General features: G+C 35.0%; 1 protein-coding gene and 1 non-coding gene across 2 annotated transcripts in view; one reads left to right on the top strand and one right to left on the bottom strand.

Annotated features, from left to right (window-relative positions):
* The window catches only part of Lonp2 (lon peptidase 2, peroxisomal), a 116136-nt gene that overhangs the window by 38273 nt on the left and 57670 nt on the right, over positions 1-20193 (top strand). The window contains exon 8 of the mRNA XM_047528661.1: positions 5292-5433. Within this exon, the coding sequence (XP_047384617.1) occupies positions 5292-5433 (142 nt within the window). The remainder of the gene's footprint in view (positions 1-5291; positions 5434-20193) is intronic.
* Positions 606-713, bottom strand: LOC124967640 (U6 spliceosomal RNA). The gene has a single exon (XR_007105562.1). It is a non-coding gene; the product is annotated as a U6 spliceosomal RNA (small nuclear RNA).

Here is a 20193-nt window from a genome sequence, read left to right as displayed (position 1 = left end):
TGGCTTTGAACTTGTGATCTCCTGTCTCAGCCTTCTGAGCTGCTGGGATTACAGGTGTGTGCCATGGTGCCTGTGATGCTTATTTAATAAGGTACTGAACATGGTAAGTGCTCTCTAAGTGTTATGTGAATTCATATAAGATTAAAACTAAAACTATAGTATTTTGAAAGTCATGAAGTTCTTTAGTTGGTCCATCTGTGCACATTAATCTATAAAAAGGTTTAGGAATGACTGCTAGAAGAGTTAACAGTTGGATTTGTTTAGATATGCTATATTAAAATTCCAGCTAAAGACTATTTTTCTTCTTGAGATCATCAGAATCTCTTTTTAAGTTCATTACTTTTTAAAATTTAACACACACACTCCCTTAGTAGAAAATTTGAAAAAAAAATGTTTTTTTTTTTTTTTTGGTCGTGCTGGGGATTGCACCCAGGGTCTTGTGCATTGAAGGCAAGCACTCTATCAACTGAGCTATATCCCCAGCCCTTGAAATATTTTTTTTTTAAAAAAGGAAAAAAAATTCTCAAATTCTCATTTTTTTGGTGTGATACAAAAAAAAAAAAAATCACTGTTAAGTTTTTTGTTTTGTTTTGTTTTTTGTTTTTAAAAATATGGAACGGCTTCACGAATTTGCATGTCATCCTTGCGCAGGGACCATGCTAATCTTCTCTGTATCGTTCCAATTTTAGTATATGTGCTGCCAAAGCGAGCACACTGTTAAGTTTTTGTTTCTTTCCTGCCAGAGGTTTTTCATTGGGCATCTTTGCCCATTTTTGGTAAAGGACAGAATTATAATCCTACCCTTTCCACTTAACATTATAACAGATAAACTTTTAAAATTACAAACTCTTTGTAATATTATTTAAATGGCTGGTATTGTAGCTTCTAACATCCCTTTGATTAAACAGGCAAAATTGATGGTAAGATGAGTCTTATTCCTGATTTTTAGATGTTACCAGTGAAATAGATTGACCAGCATTTTGTATTATGTTAGATTTGAAGATATCTAAGTATGGATCAGATTAAGATAATTGATTACCATAAGGCAGTAAAATAGATGATATTTTAATTCTCCATAGTTGTTTTTTGAAGCATAAACCAAACCATTTTTGGGAAAATAAAAAATGCTGATCTTATAATTAAAATTTTTGAACTACTTAGAAAGTTTTGGTTTTGTGTATACACTTGTTGAATAGTCCTGATAAATCTATTAAGCCTGCAGAAATTATAAAAAATATATGAATTTATATTATTTTTATAATAATTTTGCTTTTATATTTACATATTTAAATCCATTTCGAATTTTTTAAACCTTTTTGATTTTATTTTTAACTGGTACATAAAAACATACAAATTGCATATACTAATGGAATACCATGTAATATTCTGATAGAATTCATGTTTAAATGAACATGTTTACTTTAACTTGAGGAAGAATTTTTTAAATCATATTCAGGCTTAAAAATAAGTCATTGAAGTGATATACTCTATACAAACTTTATTATGTTGTGTTGCTTTTCATTTGCTATGTTTTGAGAAATAAAATATATAAAAGACTAATATTTTGCTCTTCAAAATTATAGTTTGTAAAAGATCACTACTTTCATTTATTTCCTACCTATGTAATTTCTCAGGAGAAGATTTTGGTATATTAATTAGTTAAGAACTTGTTGCAGTTGTTTAGTGATATTGAAAGAGAACATTTTCATTTTGTGTATTGGAACATTTTTCACTATCTGATTTCATACTCCATGGATTTATTCAAAATATATTCTATGTCTTCAGTCAGTGAGTCCTAGGCTGTCATAACTTCTGATAAAACTAAATAGAAAACATGGTAAAACATATTCAATGTACATAAGACATTGAATGCTACATTTCTAGAGCAGTTTCTGAAAAGCCAGAAGTTTTTCTTTTAATAAATAGAATAAGTATTAAATCTTTTCATTAAATAATCAGTTATCTAGCCAGTTAACACTAGATCAGTAATCTTTATTTCTTCTGATTTTAGAAAGAAATATTGTTTCAGTGAGGCTTAAATCACTAGACAGTAGGTCAAACATACCACCTTGTTTAGACTCAAAATATCAATAAAAGGTGGCACATTCAGGTATTACTGAGTTTTGGGTATTCTTTACTTCTATGGGAAGTCACAGTATAAACATTCTTAGTAGCTTATGGGCTCTGTTGTATTGACTGTCTTTGGGCTTTGACCTCTAGGCTAGCGGTGCACATTTGGGAGATGTCACCTGTGATTGAGGAACACTAAGGATACTGAGTACACTTGGTGCTATAAAAAAACATTTGAAGAGTTGCTTTCATAAAGCAGAAATTGAAATGGGACTCAGATTCAGATGCACTGATTTCTGCTTTTGTACTTTTTCCAAGAAACCAAAATTAGTCTTTTAAGTAGCGGGAAAAATAACAACATTGAAATTAATAATTAACATTGATGTTTATTATGTGCCTTATGTATGTTCTCTCATATGGCCTATGAAATTGGCACTGTTGTTATTTCAACAGTTATAGATGTTATAGATGAGGAAACTGAAACTTAGGTCAAGTAATTTGCCCCAAGTAGTATTCAAGGACTTTTATCACCTTAACGGCGCTGGTAGAAAGATGCTTTGGGTTGACAGAATGGTGGATCTCATAGAAAACATTATAACTCTCTATCCAACATCTACTCCATACTAAAACCCAGTTGCTTTCATCAAAGTGTCCACTGGCTCTTTAGAGGAGGTTATAACTCTCATGAATAAAAACTAGGTCATAGGTAAGCATCAGAAGAATTGTATGGTTGGTAAGTGCTGTAGGTATTTATTGGAAAGATCACTTCGGGAGAGGTGGTCAGGAAAGCTTTCTTAGAATCGTGATTTACTTGGGCAGGGAGATTAAGAGAAGTGTGTTAGTCAGATTTTTGTGACTGTAATGAAATACCTGAGGCAAACTACTAATGAAGAGGGTTTTTAGCTCTCAGTTTTGGAGTCTAAAAGTCAAAACAACATTGTACAGGCCCTTTTGAGGGTTTCTCCTGGCTGCTACACCTCATGGTGGATTACCATGGTAAGAGCACTTGCAAGAGCAAGGAAATATATTGCAAACATGAAGCCAGAAAGAGTTATAACAACTTTCACAAGAACTAACTTAAAATTCCATAAAAGAAATACCTTAACCCCTTTCAAGGGCATACCCCTCTCCCAATGTCTTCCCACTAGGAACCACTTTCTAATACCACCACCCTGGAGACTAAGTCTTTACCACATGGACCTTATGGAATACTCAGACCATATCCATACCATAGCAGACAGGAAAGCACCATATTAACAAGGGTAGAAAACCCTGATGGGTATAGGATCTTGATTGTGAATGAAGCAAGAGGGTAACAGCAGCAAGTTGGGAAGGCTGGTAGGAGCTAGATTGTAAATAGCCTTGAATTCTGACAAAGGTGTTTGAACCCTAATCTGTAGGCTCTGGGAAGCAATGGGAAGTTCAGGAGAAACTGCTCGTTTATAGTCCTAATATCTAGATTTCCACTTCTCTAAAAAGTGTTCTTAAATAATTATTTTCTCCCCATAACCTTAGGTTTAGAATTGCTAGTACCTGGTGAATCTACCTATTAAAAAAGGAAAGGAAAAGTAATTAATGCAACTAGAAATGGCTCACAGAGGCTTTGAGACTTAAAAGAAAATTTGTTTTATACCATTCTTAAAAATTAGAGTAAAAAAATAGAGTAATAAATAGTAAATCCGTAAATTCTGTAGAGAATAATTTTAAAGAGTTTATTATTTTCACATCTTGTCTTTTGTTTCCTGTTCTGAAATTTTATTTGTTTTTTTAAACATTTTTTAAGATGTTGATAGACCTTTATTTTATTCACTTATTTATATGTGGTGCTGAGAATCAAGCCCAGTGCCTCACATATGCTAGGCAAGCCCTCTACCACTGAGCCACAAAACCAGCCCCTGGTTGGGTTTTTTTGTTTGTTTAATGGTGCTGGGGCTTAAGTCCAGGGTCTTGCACATGCTAGGCAAGTGTGTTACTGTTGAGCTACAATCCCAGCCCCATCCTGAAATCTTGAAATTGTTAATTTCTTATTGTAATAGGACAAACAGTACAATGCTTGTTGTATCTGGTTCCAGTGCCTTAGTCACCTGCTCTGGATGAAAGGCATTCCCACGACATTTTTAAGGCTTTCTTGTCTTTTCAAAGGTCACTCTATTTATTCTGTCCTACTTTATACCAGTCATGTGGCAGAATTGAGTCTTGCTCTGTGAATCGGCTTTGTGTGGATCATGAGATAACTGCTGCTGTTCTGTTTATCATTGATCATTTTCTTCTAGGCAGTCAGCATTTTATGCCTTTTCAGAAACAGCATTTGCTTTGCACCTGACTTAGGCAGCAAGGTTGTAATTAAAATTAGTAAATTGTTGCTTCAAATAAAGTTTTGCCAACTTTGTAACAAAAGGGACACTTTCCTCAGTTTGATAAATATATTTGTTTTTATTTCATACCACATTCTGCATCTGTCATAATTATGTAGATTATCCTTATTCAAGTATGATAAAACAGCTTCTAACATTTTAATGCTCAACAAATTATCTGGCAGAATTTGGTTATGCCACTTAGTACATATGTGATGTATATAGTTTTATTCAGAAGTCCAGAATACTGGAATTTTGACCTAAATATTGTTGATCTCAGACCTTCTTACTACAACTAATAACAGATTATTACCTTTGAAAGGTAATTTTTATCTTTGAAAATAAATGTTTGGAGTTTTTCTAATCTATTTGTTTCTTTGTTATTGTTCTTTACATATTATGGGTGTGTGTGTGTCTACATTCTGAGTGGCCCTTTGAGCCAGTGTTTAGTCTCCTTCATGAAGATGATGTTTTAGCCAGCCCTAGGGCAGCTATGTAAAATGGTTGTTATAATGCAGCAAGAAGGTGCTCTGGAAAACCATGACAATTTTAGGAATTAAATTCATAGGGCCATCGGACATTTTAGAATCTTGGACCAACAACCATGACTGTGGGCTTGAGTGTGCTGTTTTCCCCTTTTTACTAAATGCAAAAACAAGATATAGTTCTTCTAATATCATGGTCAACCTGTAGCCAGAATTAATAATTTTTAATGTACCATAATGCCTTTTAAATATGTGGCACTCATTAGTATGCTATGGTTATAGCTGAATTACTTATTTACAGTCCTGAAGTTTGATTTCTGGATGGTATTATTCTTTCCTTCTCATATCTCATGGTTATAAATTTGCTGCTTTCTTTCTCTAGGCGAACCTATGTTGGCAGTATGCCTGGTCGTATAATCAATGGCTTGAAGACTGTCGGAGTTAATAATCCAGTGTTCCTATTAGATGAGGTTGACAAACTGGGGAAAAGCCTTCAGGGTGACCCTGCAGCAGCTTTGCTTGAGGTGAGTTTTAGAAAATTCCCTGTTTATAATCACATTTACAGTGTGAATGAGAGTAGATCACATTTGCATAATATACACATTAGTGTGTATTTAGTTATGGGAACAGTTTGATGTAGCCTAAAATCTGAAGCAATTTGACATCTAAATAAAAATGTCCTGGATATTTCTTTCTCTTCATTCTGATAAATCCCTTCATTTCTTTTTTCTTTTCTTTCCTTTTATTTTTTATATTAACTAGCTTACCAGTAATCCTATAAGGTTATTACCAAAAGCATGGAAAGTCACCTTATCCCTGGGTCCTCCATTTCCTCTTCTGCACTTCTTTAACATTTTGTTGACCAACTCCATTTTACAAATAGTTTGGATATATTGCTATGTCTTGATTTTTCACCTTTTGGCATTCTTTGTAGTTTTCCTCTGTAAGTACTGAAGATTTTTGCCTTTTTTCCCCCTTTTCCCCTCCTATATCATTTTATAACTCCAAACTCTCTGTTACAAATTTTATCTTTTTTATTGTCACTATTGAGTATTTACATTTATATAATCATATAAATACTTTTCACAACTGATCCTTTTTCCTTTCCTGTTTCTTTTTTTGTTTTTCCATACATGTTTTTGAAGATCTACTTGTCCTGTTTCTTCTGTTTACTTTTTCCAGTTGTCTCATTCTCCTTTCAGGATGTTCAAACATTTTAGGTATTCTATCAATTTATCTTTAAGCTTCCAATCTGAATTAGTTGTTTCCTTCATCTGGTACGTGGCTATCATCTTAAGATCTTTCTTCACTTCCCACCATGTTGGATTTCCTGTCTCCTATATTCCATGTCTCTTTTCTTGGTTTATTCCCCTTTTTTTTTTTTTTTTTTAATGTTGATGGTTTCCTAGAAAGTTTGCATGGGTAAATATTTGTAGATTTTTCATATCTGAAAATGTTTGTTTTCCTCATATTTGATTGGTAGTTTGGGTATAGAATTTGAGTTGGGAACAATTTCTCTACAGAATTTTACTTTGCCTCCATTGCTTTCTGGCTACTGATTTGCTGTTGATAACACTGAATCATTATGTTTCCATTCTTTTTTTTATTCTTTAAAAACTTTTAGGATCTTCCTTATATCTATGTTCTGAAATTTCACAATAATCTGGGATGCATTGATGTCTCTTTTTATCCATTTTTGTAGATATTTTAAAGAGTCTTTGAATTCTTATCCTTTATTTCTGGAAAACGCCAATTATTTGGATATTAAATCTTTAATTGTGTTATCTTTCCTTTATTATTCACTCTTTTATTTTTTGCTCTGCTTTCTGTGAAGATTCTCAACTTCATCTTTAAAAACCCTGTGTTTTTCAAAAACTTCTGTTTTTACTTCTCTGCTTATTCTTTTATAGTACCCTGTTCTCCATACAGTAGTTGTAATATATCCCATTACCTCTGTGAGAAAGACACTGATAGATTTTTTTGTTTTTAAATTTCCCTTTACTCTAAACTGCTTTTATCTGTTTATATGTCTTTTGGTCTCTTTTATGTTAGAGTCTTTCATTAGCCCTCTGGAAGTTGTTGGTTTAGGTATTCATATTTGATAGTGAGCAACAAAAAATCTGACTGGAAGTTGTGAGCACAGAAGTGGGGCTTATTGACTTTGAATGTCACAATTGTGTTTTCTCTTTGGGCTGTTTGGTTGAGGAACCTCTTGTCAGTAACTTTAGGTCTTTCTTCTTAACTGTTCAGATTCCTCAGAGAAGACTCTTCAAGTTGAAGGCCTGCTGGCTAGTCCTCTGGAAACCTAGTAAGGGGAGGAAGGCTGGGGATAGGGCACTGTCCCAACATTCTGCTTGTGCTTGATTGAGCTTCTTTGCCTGAGGCCTTGTCTTCACTAGAGTGCCTGCTCTTCTCAGCTGTGTCCCATGTCCTCTGTGCAGAGAGTCACTGTTTTATGTTCTTAAAAAAATAAACCTCCAGTGTTTTGCTGGGGTGGGGGAAGGGATGCGAGACATGATTGCTTAGTAAATTCACTTCAGCCACTCTTCTTTATCTTAGTTCCTCTACTCCTACCACTTTTACCTTTGTTTAAGTAAAATGTTATTAATTCACATTGATTTGTATAATTGAGAGAAAACTTACTTTGAAAGTTTTTATTTTTTACTGTTCATTTCCTTGCTTTGAGTCCCCCTTAGGCTTCCTGTTTCTTCTCTGCTTTTCTAATCTTCTTAGAACAGGATGGCCTTGGGCATGTATCTTATAAGCAAGGAGATTATACATTCTGTTTTGCTTGGGATAGCCTCCCATAATGCCTAATTATTAATTGCACTCCATTTTAGTCTCAGAAGTGGGTTTTGTCTGGACAATAAAAAACACAATTATTCTATTTAAGAGCTCCAAATTTGGAGATGAGGGTTTTTAAAAAGAAAAAATTTTAACAGTAATTCCCTGATACTTAAGTTTCTCAGCAGACTGCATTTGGAAGTCTGAAGAAATACCTCAAAGACAGCTTTATAAGTAATGGAAAATGCTTAAGTCTCAATCTATTTGGTGGTTGTAGAGTATATTTTAAATCTTCATCAAGTATAATGTTTATAGGTTTGATAGTTCATAAAGCAGCTTAGCATAGTGATTCTTTTTTGTTTGATATATATCTTGATACTCAGTTTTTTGGCAGCTGATTTAAAGTAGAATTTTACTGTCCAAGAGGATGATTTTAAGCTTCCCACATAGAAAACTTTATAGAACAAAGACATCTAGGCTGGGCATGGTGGTACCCGTAATCACAGCGACTTGGGAGGCTAAAGCAGGAGAATTCCATGTTCAAAGTCGGCCTCAGCTACTTAGTGAGACCCTAAGTAACTTAGTGTGACCCTGTCTCAAAATAAAAAATAAAAAGGGCTGGGGATATATCTCAGTGGTTAAGTACCTCTGAGTTCAAGCCCTGGTACCAAAAAAAAAAAAAAAAAGGCATCTAGATATCATTTTTAAATATTTAAAAATTTTTAAACATTTTAAAGATTTATTTACACTATTGATCTAGAGTAGTTACTCTGAATAAATTAAATAATCAACTTGTTCTGCCTATAGATTCTTATTGCTTTCATGTTTATTTATGAAGATATGCCCATTTCCTTGAGCTCCCATGGAATTGTTGTTTATGTAAAATACAGTGTATTTCCACTTATTGTTGTTCAAAAGAATATTCAAAATACAGATAGCATCTTTTGAAAATTTAATAAATAAAAATAGGTGTAACTATTTAATAAACAAGTAGTGGTAAATAGTAGAATTTGAACAAGTCTGTTATTGAATAGCATTTAGAAACAAGGAAATTGCTTTTAAGTAATAGACTTGAAGTTACAGAATTTATCATGCATGTTCAGATTAGTTATTAAATAAAATTGCACTTCTGAAATATTTTTGTGTGAATGGGCAAGTAAAATGCATGACTACTTTACCAATTTTCAGTATAGGTGTTGATCCTTACAGTTCTAAATAATATATGTTCCCCCCCAAATGGAGAAGTCAGTAGTCTAGACATCGTAAACCTTTTTCTTTAAAACTAAAGTAAAAACTTCTAATTTTAATTAGAATTAGATGCAATTAGTAATTAGATCAAGTAGTGTATTTACTAATTAGATACAACCCTTGCATGATCTTCCAATTTAAGCTATTCAGCTGTTGTCGAAGAATGTCAGGGAAGAGAGACTTGGGGGTCATCCAATCCAGCTCCCTTTACATCTTTTATAGGTGAAAAGATTGAAGCCCAACATATTATCTTAATTTTTCATTTCACTATATGTTATATAGATGGTCTTCACCTTATTGTGGCTTGCTTATAATTTTTCAACTTTATTATGATACAAAAGTGCTAAGCATTCATTAGAAATCATACTTTGAATTTTGATCTTTTCTCAGATTTGCAATATATGGCATGATACTCTGTAGATGCTGGGCAGTGGCGGTAGTTTCGCTCCCAGTTAACCACAAGGGTAAACATTGATACTCTACAGTGTACCATGTTGCTAAGCTTTAATGTTTGGTGGGTTAGATATGTTAAATGCATTTTCCACTTAAAATATTTGCAACTTATGATAGGCTTATCAGGAAATAACCCATTGTAAGTCAAGGAAATAACCCATTATAAGGCAGGGGAGGTTATTGTTATGAACATGTGATTAGTTAGTCTCCAAAACTTTCTTTTCCTTCTTTTACCAACCTGAAGGGTACTATATCAGGAAATCATTGGATAAGCATATGCCCCAAATCATGGCACTTATCATCTTTCTGTTTCCTTAGGAACATGCCAATGGATTCATTAGCAAAATATGAAAAGAAAAAGAACACTGAGAAGTATAGACAGTAAACTATAAAATAAATTCAGAAGTAGTAATATGAATAATAAGTTGAGAAAGTTAGGTTTGGTCTATGTATTCCAGGCTTTCAACAGCAAGTCATTTTTTAAAATATCCTATCAATTTGGGATATCTGATTGCTATTTAACATATTAAGTATCCTTATTTTTTACATTAGACTGTACTTACAGTTATGGAGGAACTTATTTATATTGATTCTTTTTCACAAAAACCAGTTGTAAAAATATGAGTGTTCTGTAGAAAGTATCCTTAGCTTTAGGCAGTTTAATTAACAAATGAAAATAGATGTTCAGAGAGGGATATAAACTGATCACCTCTGATTAAACCAAAGCAGCTTACCTTTTTAAAAATTTGATGAAATACATTTTATTGGATTTTTGTCTGTTTATATTTACAGTGCTGGGGATTGAACCCAGAGGCCACCCTACCACTGAGCTACATCCCCAGCCCTTTTTAGTTTATTTTGACACAGGTTCTCGCTAAGTTTTCCTGGTTGGCCTTGAACTTGCTATCCTCTTCTCAGTCTCTTGAGTAACTGGGATTTACAGGCATGTGCCATGTATCTGACTTTATTGGTTTTCTAATTGATATTTTTGTTATTTTGAGATTGAGGTGTGGAGGGTGTTAATATGTTGCCCAGACTGGTCTGGAACTTGTGAGCTCAGGTGATCCTTGTGCCTCAGCTTCCTGAGGAGCTGGAACTATACGCTTGTGCCACCATGCCCATGTTTATTTTTATTTCTCTGCAATCTTAATAGGATACAATTGACATAGTAATGTAAGCATAATTAAAATGAACAATTTGATGTGTTTTGACATGAGTAAATTATGAAACCACAATCAAGTTAACACAGAAATGTCACTTTCACTGGAAAGACTATATAAATGCATTTTTTCTCTTCTATGAACTGATATAAAAAAAAAAAACATGTGTACTGGGTGTGGTAGCACACACCTGCAGTCCTAACTACTCAGGAGACTGGGGAAGGAGGATCACAAGTTCCAGGCCAGCCTGGGCAGCTATCTCAAAATAAAAAATGAAAAGGCCTAAGGAGGTGATCCAAGATGGCAGACTAGAGGGTGACTGCATCTCCCGTCGTTCCAGAACCCAGGATTCAAGAAGGGGAGGCATTGAGAGACTCGGACTAACATAGAGCCGTGGGGTGAGTCTCTCCCAAGCTCGGCCCGGGCGGCAGGCCCAGACAGGGGCAGCTTCTCGGAGCAGGGCAGGGCAGCAAGAGTCTTCCCCAAGCAGCCCTGCTCCCTCTGGCGGCAGACTGCTTCCACAGCCAGCTTTTCGAAGCAGGCCACCCAATGAGAGCCTTTCCGCACAGAGCCAGCTCCAAGCCCCAGACCCAGTGGTGGCCCCAGCCCGCAGGCAGCTTCTGGGACCAGGGCCGGGCAGCCAGAGATTTCCCCAAGCAGCCCTGCTCCCTCTGGCGGCAGGCTCCTTCCACAGCTAGCTTCTTGGAGCAGGCCGCCCAGTGAGAGCCTTTCTGCACAGAGCCAGCCTCCAGCCCTGGAACCAGTAGCGGGCTGGGGGCAGCTTTCTTCAGAAGCACTGCATTATCAAGTTCCTCTAAGACTTCAGGCTACTGAAGGCTGGGAGGTGATATACTGGAAATCTACAGGGACACTATAAGCCAAAGAGGAAATCTGCAATATCTCAGAGTCCCACTGATATCTGACCAATATGAGAAAACAAGGGAAGAAAATGTCCCAAACAAACCTAGATACTATATCAATAAAACCCAATGACAGCACAGCAGAAGAAATGTCAGAAAGGGAGTTCAGAATGTACATAATCAAAACTGTCAGGGAAGCAAACGAGGAGATGAAAGAGCAAATGCAGGCATTGAAGGAGGAGATGAAAGAGCAAATGCAGGCATTAAATGATCGCACCAATCAACAGTTAAAAGACCAAATGCAGGAAGCAAGAGATCATTTCAATAAAGAGTTAGAGATACTGAAAAAAACAAACAAACAAATCCTTGAAATGAAGGAAACAATAAACCAAGTTAAAAACTCCATAGAAAGCATAACCAATAGGATAGAACACCTGGAAGACAGAACCTCAGACATTGAAGAAAAAATATTTAATCTTGAAAACAAAGTTGACCGAACAGAGAAGATGGTAAGAAATCATGAACAGAATCTACAAGAATTATGGGATATCATGAAAAGGCCAAATTTAAGAATTATTGGGATTGAGGAAGTCTTAGAGAAACAAACCAAAAGGATGAACAATCTATTCAATGAAATAATATCAGAAAATTTCCCAAATCTGAAGAATGAAATGGAAAACCAGATACAAGAGGCTTATAGGACTCCAAATATACAAAATTACAACAGACCCACGCCAAGGCACATTATTATGAAAATACCTAACGTACAAAATAAAGACAGAATTTTAAAGGCCGTGAGAGAAAAGAATCAAATTACATTCAGGGGGAAAACAATAAGAATATCAGCAGATTTTTCAATCCAGACCTAAAAGCTAGAAGGGCCTGCAACAACATTTACCAAGCCCTGAAAGAAAACAGATGCCAACCAAGAATCTTATATCCAGCAAAACTTACTTTCAGATTTGACGACGAAATAAAATTTTTCCATGATAAACAAAAGCTAAAAGAATTTACAAAAATAAAGCCAGCATTACAGAACATTCTCAGCAAAATATTCCATGAGGAAGAGATGAAAAATAAAAAATGATGCAAAACAGCAACGGGAGGAACTAGCCTAAAGGAATAGCCAAATAAAGGAGAAACCAAGTCATGTCAAAAAACAAAAATTAGTCAAATGACTAGGAATACAAATCATATCATAATAATACTCCTGAATGTTAATGACTTGAACTCATCAATCAAAAGACATAGACTGGCAGATTGGTTTAAAAAGAAAAATCCAACAATATGCTGCCTGCAAGAGACTCATCTCATAGAAAGAGACACCCATAGACTAAAGGTGAAAGGATGGGAAAAACATACCATGCACATGGACACAGCAAAAAAGCTGGAGTATCCATCTGCATATCAGATAATGTGGACTTCAAGCCAAAACTAGTCAGAAGGGATAAAGAAGGACATTACATACTGCTTAAGGGAAGCATAAATCAGCAAGACATAACAATCATAAACATCTATGCCCCGAACATTGGCTCATCCATGTATGTCAAACAAATCCTTCTCAATTCCAGAAATCAAATAGACCACAACACAATAATACTAGGCGATTTTAACACACCTCTCTCACCACTAGATAGATCTTCCAAACAAAAATTGAATAAAGAAACCATAGATCTCAATAACAATCAACAATTTGGACTTAACGGACATATATAGAATATACCATCCAACAAAGAACGAATATACTTTCTTCTCAGCAGCACATAGATACTTCTCTAACATAGACCATATTTTATGCCACAAAGCTACTGTTAGCAAATACAAGAAGATAGAGATACTATCTTGTATTCTATCAGATCATAATGGATTGAAATTAGAAATAAATGACAGAATAAAAAACAGAAACTTCTCCAATACCTGGAGATTAAATAATACGCTACTGTATGATGAATGGATAACAGAAGACATCAGGAGGGAAATAAAAAAATTCTTAGAAATAAACGAGAACAAAGACACATCATATCAAAATCTCTGGGACACTATGAGCAGTACTTAGAGGAAGATTTATTTCATGGGGCGCATTCAAAAAAAGAAGTAAAAATCAACAAATAAAAGACTTAACACTACAGCTCAAAGCCCTAGAAAAAGAAGAACAGACCAACACCAAAAGTAGTAGAAGACAGGAAATAGTTAAAATCAGAGCTGAAATCAACGAAATTGAAACAAAAGAAACAATTGGAAAAATTAACAAAATGAATAGTTGGTTCTTTGAAAAAATAAACGAAATTGATAAACCCTTAGCCACACTAACAAAGAGAAAGAGGGAGAAAACTCAAATTACTAAAATTTGGAATGAACAAGGAAATATCACAACAGACACGAGTGAAATACAAAACATAATTAGAAGCTATTTTGAAAATCTATATTCCAACAAAACAGAAAACCTCGAAGGCATCAACAAGTTTCTAGAGACATATGAATTACCTAAACTGAACGAGGAGGACATACACAACTTAAATAAATCAATTTCAAGCAATGAAATAGAAGAGGTCATCAAAAGCCTACCAACAAAGAAAAGTCCGGGACCAGATGGGTTCTCAGTCGAGTTCTACAAAACCTTTAAAGAAGAGCTCATTCCAATATTCCTCAAAGTATTCCATGAAATAGAAAAGGAGGGAACCCTCCCAAACTCGTTCTATGAAGCCAATATCACCCTGATACCTAAACCAGACAGAGACACATCGAGGAAAAAATTTCAGACCAATATCCTTAATGAACATTGATGCAAAAATTCTCAACAAAATCTTAGCAAATCGCATCCAAAAATAAATTAAAAAGATAGTACACCACGATCAAGTGGGTTTTATCCCAGGGATGCAAGGTTGCTTCAACATCCAGAAATCAATAAATGTCATTCACCATATCAACAGACTTAAAGTTAAGAATCATATGATTATTTCAATAGATACAGAAAAAGCATTCGATAAAATACAGCATCCCTTCATGCTCAAAACACTAGAAAAAATAGGGCTAGTGGGAACATTCCTTAACTTTGTAAAGGCTATTTATGCTAAGTCCACAGCCAAAATCATTCTTAATGGAGAAAAACTGAAAGCATTCCCCCTAAAAACTGGAACAATACAGGGATGCCCTCTTTCACCACTTCTATTCAACATCGTTCTTGAAACTCTAGCCAGAGCAATTAGACAAAGCAATGAAATTAAAGGGATACAAATAGGAAAAGAAGAACTCAAACTATCCCTGTTCGCTGATGACATGATTATATATTTAGAGGAAACTGGAAATTCCACCAGGAAACTTTTAGAACTCATAAGTGAATTCAGTAAAGTAGCAGGTTACAAGATCAATGCTCATAAATCCAGTGCGTTTTTATACATAAGTGATGAATCTTCAGAAAGAGAAGTTAGGAAAACTATCCCATTCACAATAGCCTCGAAAAAAATAAAATACTTGGGAATCAATCTCACAAAAGAGGTGAAAGACCTCTACAATGAGAACTACAGAACACTAAAGAAAGAAATTAAGGAAAACCTTAGAAGATAGAAAGATCTCCCATGTTCTTGGATGGGCAGAATTAATATTGTCAAAATGGCCATACTTCCAAAAGTGCTATACAGATTCAATGCAATTCCAATTAAAATCCCAATGACGTACCTTACAGAAATAGAGTAAGCAATTATGAAATTCATCTGGAAGAATAAGAAACCCAGAATAGCTAAAGCAATCCTCAGCAGAAAGAGCGAAGCAGTGGGTATCGCAATACCAGATCTTCAACTCTACTACAAAGCAATAGTAACAAAAAAGGCATGGTATTGGCACCAAAATAGACAGGTAGATCAATGGTACAGAATAGAGGACATGGACATAAACCCAAATAAATACAATTTTCTCATACTAGACAAAGGAGCCAAAAATATGCAATGGAGAAAAGATAGCCTCTTCAACAAATGGTGCTGGGAAAACTGGAAAACCATATGCAACAGAATGAAATTAAACCCCTATCTCTCACCTTGCACAAAACTCAACTCAAAATGGATCAGGGACCTCGGAATCAGACCAGAGATCGTGCATCTTATAGAAGAAAAAGTAGGTCCAAATCTTCACCTTGTTGGCTTAGGATCAGACTTCCTTAACAGGACTCCCATAGCACAAGAAATAAAAGCAAGAATCAACAACTGGGATAGATTCAAACTAAAAAGCTTTCTCTCAGCAAAGGAAACATTCAGCAATGTGAAGAGAGCCTACAGAGTGGGAGAAAATCTTTGCCACTCATACTACAGATAGAGCGCTAATTTCCAGAATATATAAAGAACTCAAAAAACTCTACACCAAGAATACAAATAATCCAATCAACAAATGGGCTAAGGAAATGAACAGACACTTCACAGAAGAAGATGTACAAGCAATCAACAGATATATGAAAAAATGTTCAACATCTCTAGTAATAAGAGAAATGCAAATCAAAACCACCCTAAGATTCCATCTCACCCCAATTAGAATGGCGATTATCAAGAACACAAGCAACAATAGGTGTTGGCGAGAATGTGGGGAAAAAGGTACACTCATACATTGCTGGTGGGTTGCAAATTAGTGCAGCCACTCTGGAAAGCAGTATGGAGATTCCTCAGAAAGCTTGGAATGGAACCACCATTTGACCCAGCTATCCCACTCCTCGGCCTATAACCAAAGGACTTAAAATCAGCATACTACAGAGATACAGCCACATCAATGTTCATTGCTGCTCATTCACCATAGCCAGATTGTGGAACCAACCTAGATGTCCTTCAGTTGATGAATGGATAAAGAAACTGTGGCATATATATACAATGGAATATTATTCCGCCATAAAGAATGATAAAATTATGGCATTTGCAGGCAAATGGATGAAATTGGAGAATATCATGCTAAGTGAGATAAGCCAATCTCAAAAAACCAAAGGACGAATGATCTCGCTGATAAGCAGATGATGACATATAATGGGGAGTGGGAGGGTTAGGGTTAGGTTTAGGGTTAGGGTTAGGGAGGGTGGCAAGAATGGAGGAAGGAAGGACTGTATAGAGGGAAAAGAGGGGTGGGTGGGGTGGGTGGGAAGGGGGGAAAAATGGCAGAATGAATCAAACAACATTGCCCTGTGTAAATTTATGATTACATGAATGGTATGCATTACTCCATGTACAGAGAATCAAAATGCATCCCATTTGTTTACAATAAAAAAAAAAGGCCAAAGGATGTAGTTCAGAGGTAGAACGTCCCTGGATTAAGAACCCAGTGCTACACACATAGACACAAAAAAAGCAGATATATAAAATAGTGTGTATATAATTGAGTCAATACATATAAAAAGTGATATATTTGACAACAGCACAAAGAAGATAGGTAGAAGCAAGACTGTACTGGAGGTAATGAAATGATGAAGATAACTCAAATCCACAAGAACCAATGAAGAGAACTATAAATGTAAATAAAAAGGTTAATATCACAAATTCCACTAATATATACTTGCTTTCCTTTTCTTGACTTCTCCCATAGACATTAAATTTTATAAAATTGCTATAAAATATATCATCAGATTTGAAACATGCACAGATGTAATATGTTTAACAATAATAGCATAAAGAGATAGATGGAGTTGAGCTATATAGGGGTAACATTTTCATGTTTCACTGGAATTAAATTATTAATAATCTCAAGTAGATTTCAGTACATTTAAGATGTATATGGTACACTGTAGATCACTAAGAAAACAATTTAAAAATGTTTACTGAGAAAAAACTCAAGACAAATTAAAATATTACACTATGAAACATTCACTTAAATGCCAAAGGAAGCATTAAAGAAGTTAAAAGTATCAAAAAAGAAATGAGACATAAACAAAAATAAAATGACAGACTTTATCCAGTAATAACAATTAAACAGGTTAAATAGGCCAAACTATTCAATCAAAAGGCAGAAATTGGCAGAATGGATTACTAAAGATTGAACTGTGTGCCATCTGCAAGAGATGTACAATTAGAGTTGAAAACACAGGTAGGCAGAAAGTAGAATGATGCAAAAGACATATCATGTAGACAGTAACCATAAGCAAATTGGAATAGCTTTACTAATATTAGGCAGAATCAACTGTGAAATAAAATGTTGCTAAAGATAAAGAGGAACATTATCTCATGATGAAAGAATTAATCCATCAGAAATATATAACAATTGTAAACACATACACACCTAACAACACAGCCTCTAAATACATATAACCCAAACTGATAGAACTGAAGGGAGAAATGGACAATTCAACAATAATAGTTTGTGAAGTTAGTGCCCCACTTTCAGTAGTAGTTGAAATTAGTCAGAAACCCAAGCCAGAAATAGAAGACTTGAATTCCATAAACCAGCTAATCTAACACACATCCACAGAACACTTTACCTAATATCAGCAATATACATATTCTTCTCAAGCTTACATGGAATGTTGTTTTTAAATAAATTTAAGATACACTTAGAAGATGAAAGTGTACAGTGTGTTCTGTAACAGTGGTGTGAGACTAGAAGCTCATGACAGCATATTTGGAAAAGTCATAAATATATGGAAATTAACACAAAGGATCAAGGAAAACACAAGGGAAATTTGAATATATTTTAAAATGAATGAAAACTAAAATACAGCATACTAGGGACCTTTAGAACCTTAAGGTAGATGATAGAAGTCTCTCCATGTTCTAAACTCTATTCTAAACAGCCTGCAGTTATCATTTTGACTTCTACCTTGATTCAAGGGCTTATGTTTTAGTTGTAATTTTACTGTTTAATATATTGTCTAAGAATGTTAATTTTGAAGTTTATTGGGGCCCATTTTTATAAATTCTACATAAAATTTAGGAAAGATAGTTTAATATGAACCTGTTTTGAGAGGAACCAACTAAATTGGGGTTGCCCTATTAAGAAATACAGGGGGGCTGTGGAGATAGCTCAGTTGGTAAAGTGCTTGCCTTGTAAGCATAAGGCCCTGGGATCGATCCCCAGCACTGCAAAAAAAAAAAAAAAAAAAAAAAAAAAGGGGAGAGCTGAATACAGATGTTTACAGTGTGCCTTCTCTTACCTAGGGGATGACCCAGTGCTTCATTGTCTGACCCGGAACCAATGGTTGCCTCTTGGTATACTTGTTCGTACCAGCAGATGCTCATTTAGCTCTCTTGTAAGACTTTATTTCCAATTTGTGCCTCCCTGTCATCCCTCTAGTGCTAGGAGCCTGACCTTGTGTTCTTCCCAGAAGCATCCCATCACCCTCCTCATTCCCTGCATAAGTATCTCACTCCCACTACTTCACCCCAACCTTGTTTTAAATTGGTTTTTGTTTTTGTTTTTGCTTTTGTGTATGTGTGTGTGTGTGTGTGTGCAGTGCTGGGGCGCCATGTTAGGCAAGCCCCTACCACAGACAGAGCCGTAGTCCCCTTTAAGTTTTTTGATTACTCTTTTCTTAATACCAACTGGTATTGTCTGGGGCAGCTGCAATATTAAACAATTGCCACTGGTTGTTTTGGCAGATGTCCTGGGATAGAACCGTTTGCACAGAGTGTTCTCTAAGTCAAGTCAAATAAATATAAGAATCTTTTCCAAGGAACTGCCATATAGGTCAAAGTAATTATATTTATCTGGGGATAGGGACTTTAGAGAGCTCTAATCCTATTCTGTGTCTTACAATGGTTGCTAAGCTATGTGTTTTCATAGCTACTATGGTTATGAGGCTGTTGGTTTTCAAGGCTACTGTGAACTTTGGAGAGGGGATTGAAATAAAGCAAGTTGAAAAACCATAAAGATTGCCCAGTTTATGCAGATCTAGCTGTTTCACTTGAATACATACTCCTCATATCATTGAAGTTAATGTGTAACATTTTTAAAAAGTTGATTTTGACAATGTTTGCCAGTGCTTTTGTTGTTTTTATGGAGAAGCAAATTTTCAGAGTTCCTTACTCTGTGATTCTAGAAGTGCTTTCTCTCACATGTAGTTTTAATTCTGTGCTTAAATTATTTCAGTACTTACTTCTGACCCTTTTATTTTGGTTTATCTCTTGTTCAGATGGAATATAACATCAAATTATTTTTTTTTCAAAGATTTGTGTGTGTGTTGTGTTTTGAGTCCTTTTATGTATTTGAGACTTCTTTGTGGTCTGTACCATATGTTTGCTCATATATCCCATCAGTAAAAGAATTTCAGAATACACACACACACGTAATGTAATATAAAATATATATTTGCATATATATGTAAAATAAGGGTTGTGTCAATCCGTTAAGGCTGCTGTAACAAAATACCCCAGACTGGATAGGAAGTCCAAAATCAGGTGTTAGGAGGTTTGGTTTCTCTGAGGCCTCTCTCCTCAGCTTACAGATGGTCTTTCTTCTATGCACATGCATCACTGGGGTCTTTGTCTTTTTTTTTTATACACAGAATATATTTAATTCCATCATATAAACTAGCAACAACTCTTTGAACAAAAAATGTGACCATGAGCACAGAAAATAAAAGATCAAGCACGTGTATCCATGGAAAACTCATTCCAATTAAACAAATATGCCCAGAATTTCCATTAATATTAGTATACTACTCTTCTAATTTCTTCTGATAAGCAATACAGGAAAATTTTAAGGAAAACTAAAACTGATAAGATAATCAACTAACTTTTATCTCCTGTCATTTGGAAAAAGGTTAACATTCAGTATTCAAGTTATTATATAATTAGTCAGGAAATGAATTATCTGTGGAAAA

The sequence above is a fragment of the Sciurus carolinensis genome, chromosome 16 (assembly GCF_902686445.1).
Source record: "Sciurus carolinensis chromosome 16, mSciCar1.2, whole genome shotgun sequence".
NCBI lineage: Eukaryota > Metazoa > Chordata > Mammalia > Rodentia > Sciuridae > Sciurus > Sciurus carolinensis.
The sequence above is the reverse complement of the archived record's forward strand: the minus strand, read 5'-3'. Positions and strand labels throughout refer to the sequence as shown.